This window comes from Cygnus olor, chromosome 20 (assembly GCF_009769625.2).
Source record: "Cygnus olor isolate bCygOlo1 chromosome 20, bCygOlo1.pri.v2, whole genome shotgun sequence".
NCBI classification, from domain to species: Eukaryota; Metazoa; Chordata; class Aves; order Anseriformes; family Anatidae; genus Cygnus; species Cygnus olor.
In genome coordinates this window covers 3,124,408-3,142,644 of record NC_049188.1, presented here as the reverse complement: position 1 = coordinate 3,142,644, position 18,237 = coordinate 3,124,408, and the positions used below count along the sequence as shown (strand labels likewise).

Sequence of the window (18,237 nt, the reverse complement as noted above, 5' to 3'; positions counted from 1 at the left end):
GAAAACAGAATAAGAATGGGAAGAACGGGGAAGCATTGCTCTGGCCTCTTTTGAAGATTCTTCCAGGGTGATGTGCTTTCTCACTGCTGTGGGAGGAAGCTGTTGGTGCTAGTGCTATTCTGGGGTTATTAAGGTAGGTTTGAAAGGCAAAGGTCTCTCACTTTCCACTATCAAGACCATGAAAGGCAGACAAAGGGAAAGGACGAAAAGAAGACAAGGAAGGGAAAACAAGCTGCCAGAGCCTGGCAAAGTCTCCGTCCCCAAGCCCCAGGCAGCTGAAGCTTGCAAAGCACTCAGCCCAGCCCAGCTCTGCCCAGGTCTGCACCTCCTGTGAGCACTCCCGAAGCACGTCAAGCCATGCAGCCACTTCCCACGTGTGATTTATCTTCTCCTGGTCCCTGCCTGCCGTTATGAGTTTTCCTTCAACTACGGATTAACTCAATCTAAAAGGCCGTTCGTGGGTTTACACCAGAATGGATGAACATACCCAGTGCAATTTTCTTGTGTTTTCCTGGCAGTTCCATCAAACTCTACCCAGTGTAATGACCAGTTTGAATTTCACACTACTTGTGCGAACAGGACAAATCGCACACACAGGGGATTGCACACAGTGACTCCAGGTCCCATGTCCATCTGACAAACTACTGTTATTACTCAAAGGAAGACAGCTATCCATGCCCTTCACTGGAGAGGAATTACAAACATTCTCATCCCCCCTTTACTTTCTAAAAATCGGGATACCTGGCTCCCTGCCTCCCAGATCACCTTGCTCACCCAGGGCAATCCTTCAGGCACAGTGAGGAGTAGCTCCTAGCCAGAGGCAGCAGCTGAGTTAATACAGAATATTTTTCAGGAGCAACTGGAAAGAGACTGTGTCAGCTCAGCAATAAGCACCAAAGCTTCACTGTCCCCATAAACAATTTGCAGGGGCACTTGAGTATTCTGAATTTTCAAACAACAGGGATGTTTTTTTGTAAAGCATCTCTGGCTGCAGCCAGAGAGTGGTGGTCACTGTCTCCATGTCGTGGAGGCTGGTGACAGGTGGTGTCCCTCAGGGTCTGTCCTGGGACTGGTGCTGTTTATTATCTCTATCAATGACATCGGCAGTGGGATCAAGTGCACCCTCAGCAAGTTTGCAGATGACACCAAGCCGAGTGGTGCAGTCGATACAACAGAAGGAAGGGAAGCCATCCACAGGGACCTGGACAAGCTTGAGAAGTGGGCCCACGTGAACCTAACGAGGTTCAACAAGTGCAAGGGGCTGCACCTGGGTTGGGGCAATCCAGATATGAGCACAGACTGGGAGAAGAACTCACTGAGAGCAGCCCTGCAGAGAAGGACTTGGGGGTTCTGGTGGACAAAGAGATCAACATGAGCCAGCAGTGTGTGCCTGCAGCCCAGAAGGGCAACTGCATCCTGGGCTGCATCAACAGAGGAGGGGAGGGAGGGGATTGTGCCCCTCTGCTCTGCCCTTGTGATCAGAGGGCTGGAGCACTTCTCCCGAGCAGACAGGCTGAGAGAGCTGGGGATGTTCAGCCTGGAGAAGAAAAGGCTCCGGAAGACCTCCTTGCACCTTTTCAATACTTAACAGGGCTTATAGAAAAGATGGAGAGGGACTTTTCACATGGACAGATGGTAAAAGGACAAGGGGGAATAGCTTTAAACTAAAAGATGGGAGATTTAGATTAGAGGTTAGGAGGAAATTCTTCACTCAGAGGGTGGTGAGGCACTGGCACAGGCTGCCCAGAGAGGTTGTGGATGCCCCATCTCTGGAGGTGTTCAAGGCCAGGCTGGACGAGGCCCTGGGCAGCCTGGTGTTGTGGGTGGCATCCCTGCCCTTGGCAGGGGGTTGGAACTGGATGACCTTTAGGCCCCTTCCAACCCAAGCCGTTCTGTGGTTCTACGATCTCTATGACCTAATAACCTAACCAACCCCATCCACTGGCACGTGAAACACAACTGCTTCTGCAGGCGCTACAGCTGAGCAGCTCTTGAGCAAGACCTTTGTAAGAGTTTGTTGGGAAGGGGGGATGTAACGCTGTGCAGCTTCTCACTGCTCCAGATCTGCCCACGTATCCGCATGCAGTAAGTGGGAACGTCGTTTGACAGCACTGGAGATGTCATGCTCAAAGGCAGAGAAGTCAGTGTATTTTTACCACTTACGTACCGTTACCAAAACACATCCCGGGTACAACTTCCATGCCATGGATGATGGAAGAGGACAGTTTATTGCTGCTTCTCTTTGCCTATCTGGAAGACACGTGTCCCTTTTTCAGCAGATGCCAAAGTGATCTTCACCTCTGCGTACGTGGCCACGGCCCACGTGGATTTTGAGGAATGAGATGAGGTACGTGCTGGTGCAGCACCTTCCTGGAAAGTTCCCTAGCTAGGCTGCTGAAAGCAGCAGAAGTGGCGATGTATTTACACTAGTCACGGAGCCTGGGAAGGAGTACGTGCTAATTAAAATTATTCTTTCTGCTCAGCGTGTCCTCAGCTGCGTTTGTACAGAGCAGAGATGACGCCATGTGGCTGACTGATCTATTTACACCTCTGGAGTCCCCTGCTCATCCCCATCCCTGTTTCCCAATTAAGGGTGCAGACAGGAGTCTGGGCTAGTTCCAGCAATCAAATACTCCTGGCTCACCGCTGGGGCTGAGGAGACAAGCCAGTGACTTTTACCCACCCCAAGCCATTCAGGATCTCTCTGCTGCCTGAAAACAGCAAGCAGAGGAACCTGGAAAGCCCATTCCTGGGAAAGAGATAAAATAAACTGGATATTGTTATCAGACGCTGCCATGTATGTAAAAAGCCTCCAAAAGCCAGGTTAAAAATGTCTGCGCTTTTCCTTCCTTTAAAAAGTAGAGGCAGAAAGATTCATCTTCACACCCGTGCTGCATTCCTCTGCCAACAAACGGAGCACGCAGAGCAAGCAGTCCCAGCTACAGCTGGACCGAGGCGCACAGCCGGCATCACACGCTGCTGGGCTGGGTCTCGCAGTGCTCTCGTTTGAAGCCCAGCGCTGCCGCAGCGTGCTGCACCCAGAAATGCTCCCGATACCTCCAGTTCATGATATGCATGTGCTTGAGCACTCATCAGTTATCACCTGGCACCACTGGGCCAGAACTGGAGTGCCCCATTGCCTGGCAATGCTCGCCCACTGTGCACAGCCCCGGCCAGCTGCAAGCCTGTGTTCCCCCACCGTAATGAAGGTACCTTAACGTTTGCAAAGACTTCTGCTCCTGTTAAAAGAGACGGTGTGGCTAAGAGTGTACAGACTCATAGAATCTTCGAGGTTGGTAAAGATCTTCAAGATCACCAAGTGCAACCATCAACCTGACCTACCCAATCTCATCACCAAACCACGTTCCTTAGTGCCACGTCCACGTCTCTTAAATACCTCCAGGGATGGGGATGCCACCACTTCCCTGGGCAGCCTGTTCCAAGGCTTGATCGCCCTCTCCAGAAAGAAATTCTTCCTGATATCCTACCCAAAACTCCCCAGGAGGCTGTTGCCTCAAAAACTATCATTTGTCACCTGTAAAAAGAGACCAGCGCCCTGAATGATCCAATTCAACATTGCACTGCAGATAGAGAGAAGAAAGCATCTGGCAGACGTGCCTTCACTGGGCACATTGGCACCTCAGGGCTTTTGCTGGCTCCCCACTGAAACACCAGCGGCTGCAAGAGAGATCCTGGCACTCTGCTTTCTTCTTGCAGGGATGGGGCTGTATCTCTGCACCTCAGGCCTCTCAGCACGGGCTGCACTTCTGCTGCCTGCTTGGCACAGTGATCCAGCAAGCAAAGCGAGGATTAAAGAGCAGCTGGCCACCAAGGTGGTGAAGAGTAAGCACAGGGGATGAAAGTCTCCTGCTGCACTCTGCCTTGCTGCTTTTGACCTCGAAGACGTAGGTGCTGGCAGATGCCCTTCCAAGCTGGAGATGTGGGTCCCATCCTGCCCGCAGTGCCCTGCAGACGAGGTGTTTGCAGGAGCTGCTGAGGGCAGGGATTCCTCCAGCAGAACACAGCTCACCTGTACAGCTGCATGCCTGGGTTTGGTGACCATCCAAATTGCCACCAAACAGCAGGCAGATATTCGTACAAGTTCATGGAAGCTTCTTATGGGAGAAGGGTGCACTGATGAATACAGTACTCTTCAGGTAGGAAGACTTTTTGTCACTGAAAATGTGTAATGAAATGCTGAGGGGCCCACGTAATTTCATCAATATTCAGATAAATAATTAAAATGCATTCCTCCTCAACCCCGTTGCTTATTTCTCTTTTAAATACAAGGGATTTGGAATACACATCACCCACGTGCTGGAAAAGATGAAGCTTTGCTGACTTCCTGCAGCCTTTGGTGTTCACTGGAGGAACCAGTTTTCAAGATGAATGCTCTCCTGGCTGCAGCAGCAGAGTCTCTCTCTGTCTCCCGGACTCCGATGCTCTCTGATGCTGAGGGCTGCAGGATGTTCTGCAGGTGCTGTGGCCCTGCAGGACAGGGGCGGGCCGGGCGCAGGGACGCTGGGGCAGTAGCAGGGGTCAAGGTGTAGCAGAGGTTTTGGTTTCCCAAAGCCACCTGTGTCCACAGTGCCGGGGCACTTGGAGCCATCCCCAGCAGTGCCCGCACCACTGAGCTGAGGGGTCTCCGTGCCTTCTTTCACTCTGAAACAGGAAAAACAGCAACAGCTGCAGAAATCCAATCAGTTGCTTTCTTCTCCCTCTGTTAGGCTCCAACCTACAAGCAAAACAAGTGACTCCTTTGGTCTGCATCTGGAGTGCAGCTGGACCGTCTTGCAGCAATGAAAGGCCAGGATTTCCCAGGGGAGAAAAGAATGAGTTTGCAACGCAAGGAGAGAGATCTTCAGCCATGTGAAGCAAGATACATTTGCTCTCAAACCTGCAAATATTCTTCCCAGTCTCAGCTTCCCCATCTTCTAGCATCTCTGTGTTGATGTGACGGAGAGCTGAACTCCACTACTGCTGAGCACTACGCTGCAGCCTTCCAGGTGCTGCAGGCAGAGGCCAGGAACGCTGCCTGGGGTCTCCTCATGTCCCACACCAACCACTGGCATGCCTGAACGGTGATGTGTTCTGCTGCACACCTACCAGACCTGCTGCACCTCGAGCAGCTTCACCGGAAGCATCCGGCACAAACCTTCAGACCCACGTGAGCTCATGTGCTCAGCCCTCTCCCTTTGCTGGCTCAGGAGTTTGTACCTGAGGAGTCTCGCAGGGACCTTGCTGCGAGCATCGATGTTTCCTGGCCTCGAGGAAGCCCCCAGGCTGACCAGTCCTTCCCCCAGCCTGGAGTGAAGGCTGTGGCAAGAAGCAGAGCCTAGTGTAGCTCAGCTCCCTGCGGGTGCAAGGGATGAGTGTTCCTGGACGTGCTGCTGTGGTGCTGTGATCTGCCACCCCATGAAACAGGAGGAGAACACTTGTGTCATCTCAGGTTGTGTCCAGAGCTACAGACAAGGCTACGGCAGTGAAATGAATGAGGGAGGCCATTTGTAACGTTCAGGTGGGTCTCTGATACACAGCAGTGTTAGAGCAAGTCTCTGCAGAGTAAATCTGTTTACATGAAATTTCCAAGCTCTCTGACCTTTGGAGTTGTTTTTCTAAATGCCTCCACCCCTTGTTCCAGTTAGCGGATGTGGAAGAGAAGAAATCTTTCTTGGAGATGTTTTGGATCCACACCAATGGCCACACTGAGTCAGGCCAGAGGCAGTGTCAGTAGTGTCCAAGTGACAGAGGATCACACAGGTCTGCTGTTTGGGTGTTCCCGTCTCACTCTGAGACTGCAGAATGGCTCCAGAACACTTCTCAAGAACTTACACCAGTTCAAAAACAAATTTTGGGACAGCACTGACATACCTGCACATCTGTGGGTGAACCAGAGAGAAACAGGGGAGTGCTTGCTACCCAGCCCACTGTCCCGAGGATGACACCTGCTCACCACTTGCCATCTGAAGCCATCACTGCAAAAATCAAAGACCGGGGGGGGCCACCAGCCACACAGACCAGCTGAGCTCTGCTCCATCCATGTCTCCTGCCAGCAGCAGGCATGCAGGTGACATAAGACAGTGCTGGGAAGGGGCTTCGCAGCAGCTCAGTCTCCATTTTGTGAGTTGTTTCTTTCTTTCTACCTCCCATGTCCTGTTTTATTTGTGGACAGACAGAGGGGGTATGTCACTATTTTGTTTGAAGTGAGAAAATCTTTCCTTGGCTGGGAGGTGCTGAAGTGTTCTAGAGGTGTCACCAGTCCTTGCCGCTTCTGGAAAGCTGAATACACAGGTGTGAGGGCTGCATACACTCACTCATGCAGATGGTTTTGAAAAAGCAGCACAAGAAATTTTCCAATTGTTGGTGAAATCCTTAAAGCTATGGTTTGGTGCATAAGCCAGCTTCCCTTCCCTGCAAGGGCATGGTGTGACACACTGCTGGCGTGAACCTTCCCTTCCGACAGATCTGTCCCTGGCAGGCGCTCACCAGGCAGCCTGGCAAGAGGCCGGGAGCACACACGGTGCCACCACCTCCCTGCTCCCACCTCCTTATGTGCACAGCCGGGAGCTGTCCTTCAACTCTGCCCAGCTGGCTGGGGTAGACGACTGCTGTTCACTGCTGCCTACACACGCACACCACCCGCAGGCAGGGCTGATGCAGAATCAGATGCAAAGTTTGCTCCACAAGTTGCTGATGGAGGTGGATGTCCCAGAGGGGTGCAGGGGTGCTCGTCCCCGTGCACAGCCCCACCAGCACCATCCTGCGTGCGTTCCGCTCCCCATCGCCACCCTGGCCCAGGGCTGCAGCACCAGCCTTGCCCTCCTCCCTGCTCAGCAGAACCACCACCCATTTTATTTAAAAGGTACGAGGGCAAATCCTGCAGGCAAATTGAACCTGCGCCTGCGAGACAGGGAGAGAAACGGCTGCCGATGGGTTTATTTTTGCACAGCCTCCTGCTTGCAGAGCACCGGGAATTGCTCACATTACATCATCTGCACACCCCCGCCCCTCCACGGCTCAAACCCTGCAAGCACACAGCGCAACCAGCACCACAACCTTCAGCACAACCAGCACAACCTTCGGCACAAGGCTTCTGCTGGCGACTGGTAGCAACAGCTACAGGAAAATTAACTCTTTGCCACACAGGGTGCATGCTGTGTTCTCCAGGGGCTGGTAGCCAGCCCTCTTCTGTTGTGGCCAGCTGCCGCAGCAGGGATGTCAGAGTCCTCAGGGATGAGCAAGCTTTGCTCCAAGGATTTAGCTAACAGAACAAGTATTTAGTTAACAGGACAACACGTCTGAGATGCTCCCAGCCTTTCCAAAGGCTGGGCCAATGATGAGCAAGAGCAGCCACTTGATACCCCGCGGAGCAGAGCGCAGTTCTGACGGAGGGACGTGACCGATCAGGACTTCCAACTCGCGCCCACAGACCTCGGTTTCACAAGGAACGCGCACTGTCAGTGTCCATTTTCCTCGAGACCCACGTGCCCTGACGGAGCAGCCGCTGAAACAGAGGCACAGGCATCTTGTCAAGAGCAACACAAAAGCTTTTCTTTGCAGGAAATTAAAAACAAGGAAACAAACACCAGCGCTTGCGTAAGCCCCAGGCTGGCTCTGAGAGAAAATTACCTCGAGACTGTTTGTGTTCCAGATCAATGCATCAGCTGCAGCGTGGGGCAATTAGCACCTTGAAATTATTCAGCAAGCTGAGGGGTGGGAGTTTTAGGGGAGGGTGGTGAGGGAAGGCTGACAGCAAGCAGGAACAACGACAGATCTTCCTGGGTACTGAAGTCAGCGGTGGGCTCCAGCCGAGCCCAAGTTCGGATACAGGCCCAGCTGGCCGATGTTTCTGTGAGGCAAAAGGGGTGCAGCTGACACTGCTCCCATGCAGCAGGGCACAGCACGAACAAGGAGAGCAGCAACAAGCAGACTGGGACTGGCTGGGGCTAAAGATACCTGCCCAGTTACACCAGAGACCAAAGCTTCAGCCTTCTCTGCTGTATCCAGCACTCCAAGCAAAGTAAAGGTACCTCATAAGCAGCCCCGACTGTGCTGGGTACGTGCATGGGCACGAGGTGTGGTCTGGCCACAAAGCCAAGGTCCCAAGCAAGTGCCAGCCTGCTTAGGGCTAGGCCCAGGCCCACGACAAGGCTCAGGACCGGTCCCTTTTGGAGGAGCGAGTGTCCTTGCAGAGGCTGCGGCCTTTGCTGCAGGACATGGGGCTTCCGCCACCGCTCCTAAACATGAGCCTGCAGAAAAGGCAGGTACCAGAGACACAGCAAGGATTAAAGCAGCCACTTGAGAAAGCCCTGCTCCTCGCTAACAGGTCTCCATGCTTCTATTATTCATCTAGGATGAAAGGAAAACCACCTCTGTCCAAACGGTTTTCTATTATCAAGAATGTGTTTGCATCTAATCTGAATGGGGGAGGCCGAGGCAAGCTGACTGCAAAACTCTTTCAGGCACTGATGCTCTTAACACTTTGAAATCATGCTAATCTGGTAAGGCACTGAGGGAATTATGCAAGTAAACAAAGCCAGGCCCCGATAAGGAGCATTACAGATCACACACACCACTTATTTAGCACTCGAAGGGAGGGAGGTGGCCGTGGTTTGCACAGTTCCCTGCAGCCTGGTGCAAGAGAAGCTGCGGCGGCCAACTGCCCTAACCACTGATCCCTGTAGCCCACGACAAGCAAAATTAAACAGCAGGATGTGAGCGCTGCTGCTCACAGCAAGGTTTTCCTGAGCATTAACATTTGATCACAGCACTTCCTTCGCCAGGATACAGAGAGATGCAGGAGGGCAGGCTAGAAACCAGGAATACAAATGGCCAGAACGTAAGGGTTAGCTGCAGACAAAGCTCGGGCAGGAGACAGCAGTTTTCCCTCTTGCCTCTGCATGGCTGGTTGATGTTCGGCAGAACTTGAGCCCTCTCTTCATTCCAGGTTGCTTCATGCTTTGTGAGAATGATGCAGGAAGGCTTCAAACTGCTGCCCATCCTCCCATGGCGCTGGCTTCGCTGGGAGCTCTCCCATGATCTCCCTGCCAAGTCCCCCAGACAAACAAGCCTCGCAGTTGGAGGAAAACTGATCTAACTCCTAAATCAACTTTCTAATTCAGGGGCAATTTTTCAAAAGCCTCTCCCCGCTCCAGGACACGCAGAGCCTGACTTTGCACAAGCACTCCTCTCACCTCGGAAATAGCAAGGCTGCAAATGAAGCCCCCCAGCAGTCCCCCGGGGCTGCAGACACTTTCTGCAAAGCTCTGTTGCTATCTTCTTTGTCTCCCTTTCCTTATTTCTACAATGGGGATATGAACCCTGTCGTTTCAGGAATGCTGATGAGTGACTAATAGCTGCAAAGCATTTGGAAGGTAAAATGGTCTGGGTAATTATTACCCTGAGTGACAAAGAACAAGACAGTTCAAGAGTACACACTGGTGGATTGCAACACCCCGCAACGAGGGAGCACCCAAAATCTCCCAGCAAAGCCTGCTCAGGTGACCAGGCCCAATGCTGTACCTTGGGAGAGGCGCTATGGTGTGTTCACCTCATCTGCAGCATTTGATTCTGTTATCATGAAGGTAATTGCCAGTGGATAAAAGGGATGAATGCGTGAAGATAAGGGGAAGGCTGGCTCCAAGAGGGGCCTCTGCCAAATTTGGCTGAAACCAGCCAAAAGAGACGCTCATTCAGTGCATGTGTGCAAATCTCGCTTTCTTACGGAGAACATTGGTGTTCCTGAGACAGCCAGGCTTTGGGGTAATCCAGCACTGAATTCCACCAAACGGCAACTTTAGGTGCAATTAAAAAAGAGATGCTTTCCACGGCAGGCTGTATACTCTGGAGGCAGCCAGTTCACCCAAACAAGACAGCTCAGGATTTTACTTTTTTATTTCTACTCCCATAACCATGAGATCAATGTAGCCAGACATAGAAGAAATAGGCACAAAATTCACTTACGCTGAGATGGGTCTCATGCTAAAACATAGTTTTCCCCTATTTCTCCAGAACATTCAGGACAAATACAAATATGGAACAGGACTGACACTGGAAAGCAAACAGCATTTAGTCACCCACACAGACCTCTAACAAGCACTTTACTGCGTAAGTGAAAATCCTCTGCAAAGCAGAGTTAGTTCAGGGGAAGGAAACCTTTAGGAGAGTGGTAGGAGAACTCCCTGACTGCCCATTTGTGGGAAATTAGAGGTAAAAACAAAACATAAGAGGGAAACCAGAATGGTTTAAGCAGGAAACCTCCAAACTGAGGAAGCAGTAGGGCTGTGGTGGCCTGCTAGCAGGCATATATAAAGTGTTTGTGTGCATGTACATCCATACGCCTATATATAACACACAAACATGCCAGCTTCTGCACGCACTGCAAGGCTCTCCCCTCCCAACCAGTCCCATTTTCAGGCAGTATCAGGCTCACAGGACAGGCAATTTGTCTTCAGGCCACACATATGAGCTGGCATCAGGAGAATTTGTCCCCTTCTTGACCCCAGCATGTTGGTTCGTTCTATTTCTGTATTTTTGATCTGTAACCCATGACAGAGGTTTTTGGCACTGTTGCTGGAAGGTCAGGAAGGACCACGGAAGAGCAAGTCCCAGGCACGGAGCTCTCACAGAGCATGAACCGTCAGCTGCCCCGCCAGGAATTTGCTGTGCTTTGAATTCAAAGAATCTCTTCCAAAAACAAACAAACAAAACACAATGCTCAGGCCTCTATGCCAGGATAGTAAGCTGGTGGCAGAGCCCAGGGAGCATCCCACGCTCAGATGGGGCAGCTGACCTTGGGGAGATGCTTGGCCACAAGCTTGTGAGAAGGGACGAGGTGAGATGGAAAAAGCAGATTCCTGCAGGAGGGAAGCCCTCTGGGAGCTCCTGCCCAGCACTAAGTGTGCTGTTGGCCAGCTGGTTTATTAGTGTTGCCCAAAGCAGAAGAAAGTGTCTGCAGAACTGCTGAAGACCTAAGAACCGTTCTGTGGATTCCCTTCTCCCTTCAAGGACTATAAAGGATGCTTTGTAATGTAGATACTACTACGATAGGTGCAGGTGAACATCTGCTGATGATTTCTAGTGTTGTCTTGTTGAAGGCTTCAACAACGGAGTCCAACCCGTGCCAAAGAGGACAGCAGGTTTGGCCAGGAGGAAGACTTTGGTCCCAGGTTCTTGTGAACCAGAGAAGCCAGGCTGAGGAACTGGAGACAACTGTGAGAAAGAGCCATGTACATCAACAGCGTGGCGATAACTACGCCAGGATGAACCTACCAAATGCACGACCTCTTCATGAGTTCCCAAGCAAACTGATGTATACACATGTTAAAGGTCCTAGAGGAAGACATCCAAAGGGAAAAACAAATCAAAGAAAAAAAAAAAGAAAGCTATGGGGGCTGTGTTTTCAAATGATAAAAGACCACAGATCTTGAAGAAATGGCACTTTGTCGTTTCTACAGCCCCAATTCCCATGTCTGAAGGTCTCAAAAAGAAGGTGGACACAGGTCAGGTGCTTCCCCTTGCACAAGGCAGGCATGTATCTAAATAGGTGAAAGCAGGGAACAGGTGGGTTCTACATTCCCTACTGGAGACAAACCACAGCATCCTGTTTTTCAGTGCTCACGTTTAAAAAAATCCTCAAACTTGACAGTTCTCACCCCTCGGTCTAACGACACGGTACCAGAGGACTTTGTTACTGCAGATGCTCCATCATAGGATCGCCATTCCTGCAGCTCCGTGCACCACGCATGGCCCACAGCCCTTGCTGGACAGGGACAGTCCCTGCAGGATGAGGGCATTTCATGGACTGAGCACACATTCCCACTGCCTCTCCAGCTTCTCAAAATATGTTTTTCCCTGGGTGGAAAACAGCATCTTCCCCCCTCCAAAGGCCCACCTCCGGTATCAGCATCCAGGTGCTCCCCCGGCCACGGCGGGTGCATCGTCACTGCTCACCCACTCGGGCTCTGGCACGTGAGTTTTCTGTTTAATAAACTTTCCTGCAGTTTGTGCTCCTCGGTAACCCCGCGGCAGTAGTCATGGCGACAAAACCGGGGGCCTTGGCAACACACCAATGATGCTGCAAATCTACGATGACTAATCCTAAAAGCCTAATTTGTAGGACTCATTTAAATGCTTAAAGATATGCAGGTCACCACAGGGGTCGGCTTAATGGCTATGGCATATCTGGTGGTGAGGCAGTTGTTACGGGAGGAGCAGCCAGGGCATCTTCTGGTCATAAAATCAAGTGGGTTTTTAATGCAAGATGCAGACTAAAGAGATTAAATGGAAAGCAGAATTTAAACGTAGGCACGATAACAAACCCAGCTGATTCCCAATCAAAGAGCTGGTCAGAGCTTCCAAATGAAACGCTCTTTTAAATAACAATCCGACACAACAATACCGCTGATACAGTACTGCCTGGTTTATTTCTGCCTATTCAGAACGTAATCAATGCTCTTCTCAGCACATCTTGCCCAGGAGCTCGCGAACCCGTGGCGCAGCAGTGCCGGTGACCCCGCTGGAGGCATGCAGCGGGTGCAGAGGCACCGGCACAGCGCTTCCCAGCTCCACCAGCACAGCTCAGGCACCCAGCACCTGCCCCGTGCATCTCCCCCGGGGGAGCATGCACAGAGCAGTGGCTCTCGTTACCTATTCAACGTTTCAGACTTTCAGCTCTTTGCTGGCACTAAAAAATTCATGGCCACATCTCCAGTTAATACGCTGATGACGCCAGCGAGGGAAGGGAGCCAAAGTAAGTATATTGCTCGAGCTGCACCCGGCTGGGCCAGCGGGGCAGCGCCAGAGCCATTGGCTCTTTTTTTCCACAGCTTTTGCATCTCTCCTCTCCAACTGTCTGCCACCTGGCATTTAACACACATAGGCACAGGGAGAGTGGCCTCTGCTAACACACACATCAGCAAGACCCACTCTGCACAGGCTCCCTGTCCCTCTTTATACAAATAAGGCAGTAAGCAGGCATGCTCTAGGCAATATCTTACCCCACGGAAAGCAAATCACACTGGCCTGAGGCTCGGAGTCCTAACTATAGTGCTAAATAATCATCACTCATCTGATTTATTGTGGTTTTGAATAAGCACTCACATCACTCTCTTTAACCCCCTGCCCTTCCCACGTGGGCATCTTCCAGGAGAAAGATGTCTTTCATCTGGCCAGGAGCTGGGACATGAAGCACATCCACAGGGCAGAAAGGAGGCAGCATTAGTTAAAAGCAAGCAGATAAAAAAAATATTTGGCTGGCAAAATCCTAGTTCCACTTATCAGGACTTTCCCCTCTTTAAAACTGGATGCAACGTAATTGCACTTGCCGTTGTGGCTGACACTGAGCCAACTCAAGTGCAAAGCACCGCTGGTTCCCTTCATTAGTTTGTCAACATTTCTGTTCCTGCAGAGGAAATTAAGTTTAACCAGGAGTTATCTCCACTCATACTTCATTATATTGCTGTAATAAAGCAATAGCAACAACAATAATTATTATGGGTACTAATGACTCCTACTGCACCTTCAACAGCAAAACTTGCCACATATATATAATGCTTGCTTGGACACAATCATGGCTCTTCTTGGGTTAATCCTCACAAAACAAAGGCTCTGTAAGTCCTGAAGATGGACTCAGCCTCTGCTCTTCTGAAAAAGAAAAATCTTTGCTGACCTCACTGGGGGCTGAACCAGTGATCCCAGAGCACTCGGGCAGTTCGATGGCATCTCCAGTCACCTATAAGAGCACCTCTGGCTGCTGCCGTGGCACCACCAGTGTCACTGACCACAGAGGTGCAATACAGCATTAACAAGATGCATCTGCTACAGCAAAAAGCCTGAATACAGATTTGTACCATCAGCGTTGATATCCTGGTCCTAGTGCCTGGGTACAGAAAGGCACGACTCTGTTTTCTGTGATCAGGAACAGAAACGGCAGCGTCATACACTGACTGCCACAAAGGATGGGAGCCCAAACTCCACTGTCCGAATCCCTGTGTGACCCAACAGAACTTGCATCAACCACGGCTCCACTTCCCAGTGGTGATAACAGGTCTGGGTACCCTCTCCTCAGTACTACTGTGAGGCTTTAACTAGAGCATCTGTGACATTTTGTGATAAGTAGTGTCATAAACCTCTATGCTGACTGAAACCCTGGATATGTGGATGTAAAGAGGGCTTTTGCTCATGGCTTTTTCAGCCAGGGCTATTTGAACTTTTCTTGTCCAAACAACAAACTCTGCAGGGTCCCCACCAGCAGCGCAGCTCACCGCTGCTGCCTGCGTCACCTCCCACGGCCCTGCGTGTCCCCTTGTCCAGGGACCAGGGGTGATGCTTTCCCAGGGGTGATGCTTCTTGTCCTGCCCCTGAGGCTGCCACTGTCCCAAGCCCTGGCCAAGGCACGGCCACCTCGTGGCACTGCCCTGCTGCTGGGAATGCTGCTCCAGGTCTGGCACAGCCAGCACCATGACAGTGTTTTGCTGCAGACCACAGCTCATGCTGCACCTCTCCAGCACTGGGCACGAGCACCGTGGGGTTTTACTCCATTTCTGTAGTTGCATCTGCCTGGGCATCTGGGTACTGGCCTCAGGTCCTGCGGGCAGCTCACAGGGGGCTTGGGATGGAGCAGGCAGCGCCCTTCTAGCTGCAGCCCAGCTGCAGGAGATGAGCTCCCTATAAAACAGCCCATGAAGCTGTCGAGCGTTCGATGGCTGCTGCATAAGCAATTGCAAAATCTATTCACTGCTAGGCTTTATACTCGCCTCCTGAAAACGCAGTATATACCGTGGACATTTAAGGCTCAGCCCAAAAACGCATTAGAAAAGGGGCCGTGAGGACCGATGGCATGGTCAGTGGAACGTGCAATCAGCAGAGGTGTCTGAAAAGGCATTTACCATTGCTAAAGCTTCGGGTAGAAGAGAGAAACAAGACTGGAGAAAGAGGGACAGGAGACAGAACAGGTTGCTGTGAGGTCTAGGGGACTTGTGAGCCCTTCTCAACATCTGCAGGACGGTCTGAATCCAGAACAAGAAACCCTGGGATGACGCTAGTTAAATGCTTCAATGAATTGGAAGTTATCTTCCAGTATATTTTTAGTTGGCACCAACAGGCATTACATAATGGCTATTATATAACAGCACTACAGCTACAAATACTCTCGTTTGGGCTTTTTGTTTGTTTCTTCTTTCTCCCTCGTCTTTTTCTTTTTCTATTTTTTTAAAATCTTCTTCCTAGCGGAAAATTGATCAATAATTGCACTTTCTATCAAATGAGGGAGGCAAATCCTTAGGAGAAAAAATCAACTGGAGTAAAAATATTGTTACTAAGCCTGTGTGCGTTTCTCTCTTGCCCAACCTCAAACAGAATTAACTATTCCCAGAATAGAAATTCCACTAAGGCTTATCTGTAGTTTAAAGGGACAGGCTGTGATTCTGTGTAGACACTAAATTTCCCCATACTGGAAGGTTGTTGTTTATCTTTTTTTCTTTTTTTTTTTTTTAATCTCTTACTGATGATAGCTCAGAAGATAAAAATAAAGGAGGGGAGCACGACGCAGAAGATGCTGAGGAGAAGCTGACGGAAATTTGTTTTATCTGCCAGCAAGATCAATGCCAGTTGGTGCCCCTTTAAAATCTTTCCCTGGCATATATATATGTTTTTAATCTTTTCTTCTGAACAGCCGTACTGGCAGAGCAACAGAGACTTTTGCTTCCAAACTAGGTGCTGCATGAAAAAAAATGAAAGTTTCCAAAAGCTGGAAATATTTCTTTTCCTTTATTTCATATCTCTGGACCTAAAAAGAGCCAAGGTGGGTGTTCTGCCTCTGAAGGCAAAAATAAAAATCAGTTCAGTGGCACAACACGAGCTCCCGCATCACGCTGCCCTGTGGGCTTAGGCAAGGGCTCGCTTTGCTTTTGTTATCCCAGCACAGAGCCTAACAAACAGCACCCTCAGTAACTCTGCCTTTTTTCAGGCTGGTCCTCTTTGAAACAAATGAGCTGATTGCAGAAAGAGCAGAAGACATCCGCTGACATAACCACTTTGCTAGCTAGCTGCTCCCCTCTGCCGTTTCACTCTCCCACCTCCCCAGATCTGGTAAGGCCACCGATGCTCTCCCGACTTGCACCAGCTTTATAAATACACCCAAACCAGGGCTACCTAGATGGGAAGGCATCGTGCTGAGCACATCGCTGGGTGCCACACACAGGAACAAAAACAACCCTGAGAGAGCAGAGAGGGAACAAATACAAATGCAGCTGCTTGGAGTGCACTGAGTAAATTCAGAGAGGCTTTCTGCCCTTAAAAGCTTTTGTGGCACAGAGCAGACCCCACTACTGAGAGTGGCTCTGGAGGCAGCAATTGCAGCCCAGTGTAGAAGGAAAGCCTGGCAGGGCTGGTCACGTAAATGCAAGTGAAAGAAAAATAAGAATAGAGGACAAAGCGGGAGCAGAAGGGATAAAAATGAGTTAGCTGGCATGACGATGCTAGGTTTGGGCTAAAATGTGGTTAGGGGACGATGGAATAGCTTACAAAAACCTTATCAAATGTAGTGAGGTATATTACTGCATGACGAATACTGCCTTGCTCTGGTTTGTGGACTTTTGACACTTAGGTATTATGGTCTTGAGTAATTAAGTTGAGAAAAAAGCAATTTGCTGGAAAAGCTGGCTCAAGAAGTTGGAGCTGGGAAGCTATGAATGCACGGGAGTCCTGCTCCGCAGTGCTTTGCAAGTGGTCCTCAGCAACCACAAAGAATACAGCCATTTGTCATTTAGGACAGAAAATATTAGAGAAAGTAGTATCAAAACAAGCAAAAGCAGCAAGTTTGCTTGCATTTGTCATGGTTTTCTTCTCTTCTATAAAAACCATTAAGGGATTTTACAATAACTGATCACTTGCAGCACTGGGAAACAGCAGAAACAAGCTTAACAGAGACAAATGTTCCCGGTTCTCAGGAGAAATGCTCCTAATTCATTTCAAAGAACCCTGCCCTGCCGAGCCTCCAGCCCCAGGTGCTCAGGATAAAGGCTTTTGATACCGGTTTGGATGCAGAATTGCTTCTGCTGCTGAGTGCCCTTCCCAAGATCAAAGCGCTGCAGGTACACACGGCACAGCAGCTAACTCCCTTGTTAACGAATCCTTCTACGTGGTTGTACGCAGGTACCGGCAGCTTGTTCATGCATGTATGCAAATGGGGGAGGAAAAAAAAGAGACGTCCTCAGGAACCAGCAGCTGAGGATAGGGCCGGGTGCTGTTTATCGAGCAGACGTGTGCAGTTGCTGCTGCAGCACTTGGTTTGAGCCGGCAGCAAACAGCCCGGCCCCAAGCAGAGTGGCCACAATGGGAACGCGCCTGGGGGTCTTCCTGCCATGTGGGCTCACTGGGGGGCAATAAAAAAGGATGTTTAATTTAAAAGGAAGGGATGCAGTGTGCAGACTGTGTGAACTTTTAAAAATCAGGTTTCACTCTGACGTACTCAAGGTTGGGCCAAAGAAAACTGCTGGACTCTCTGAGGACAGAGGACAGCCCTTCTCCACCAGGAGCTTCCTTTGTCCAGCTCCCAGCATGCCAGCCAGCGGGGGAACGAAGAGCTGCTTAAGAAGGGCTCCACGTGCAACTCCTGCGCTCAGGGATCAGCCACTGCAAGCAGCCTGTCAGGAGAGCAGCTGCAGAAAGGACCCCTGGGTTTTACCCCTGCTCTGCGACAAGCGTGTGCTCACGCCTGAGCCCAAAGCACTGAGCCCACCAGCCCGGTGCCCAGGAGGTGACACAGGGCAGCAGCTAACACCTCCCTACTGGCCTGCTCATCTCCATATCTCAGCACACTACAGCTCCCTTCCCCACCCAGCCCCTCTGCAGACACCTTTGCATCGATCCCCCCTGACACGTCAATCCCCTCTCCCGTGAGAGCAGCAGTTATCCCTCAACACCTCGAGGCACGATGCACTGAGGTTCAGCCTGGTGGTTGTTGAGAGCTCGCTGGTTTCTTACTTTTACAAGACTTCTGGGGAAGTGCATGCAGCAGGGGTGCAAAAAATCCCAACTAACCAGCTGCAGTCCCAAGCACAAGCCTCCACAAACATGCTGCTGCCAGGTGAAAACGCCAACCTCACTGTAGAAATTGTTTCACCGTATTTAAGATGGAATTAAAACATATTTAACTCTTATAAATGATATGTAATAAATCTAAGAATAAAATAAAAAGCCTCAGATCTGCGAAATATGGACCATTAATCAAACAGA

At 50.5% G+C, this 18,237-nt stretch overlaps 1 protein-coding gene across 2 annotated transcripts in view; it reads right to left on the bottom strand.

The window, feature by feature from the left end:
* Positions 1-18,237, bottom strand: part of CASTOR2 (cytosolic arginine sensor for mTORC1 subunit 2) — a 120,548-nt gene that overhangs the window by 18,661 nt on the left and 83,650 nt on the right. Inside the window, exon 1 of one of the 2 annotated variants that reach the window (XM_040532118.1) lies at positions 11,894-11,954. The exons of the other annotated variant lie outside the window; for it this stretch is intronic. Coding sequence (XP_040388052.1) covers positions 11,894-11,939 — 46 coding nt within the window. The 5' untranslated portion in view covers positions 11,940-11,954. Of the gene's footprint in view, positions 1-11,893; positions 11,955-18,237 lie in introns of those variants that run through there. 2 annotated transcript variants of the gene reach the window in all.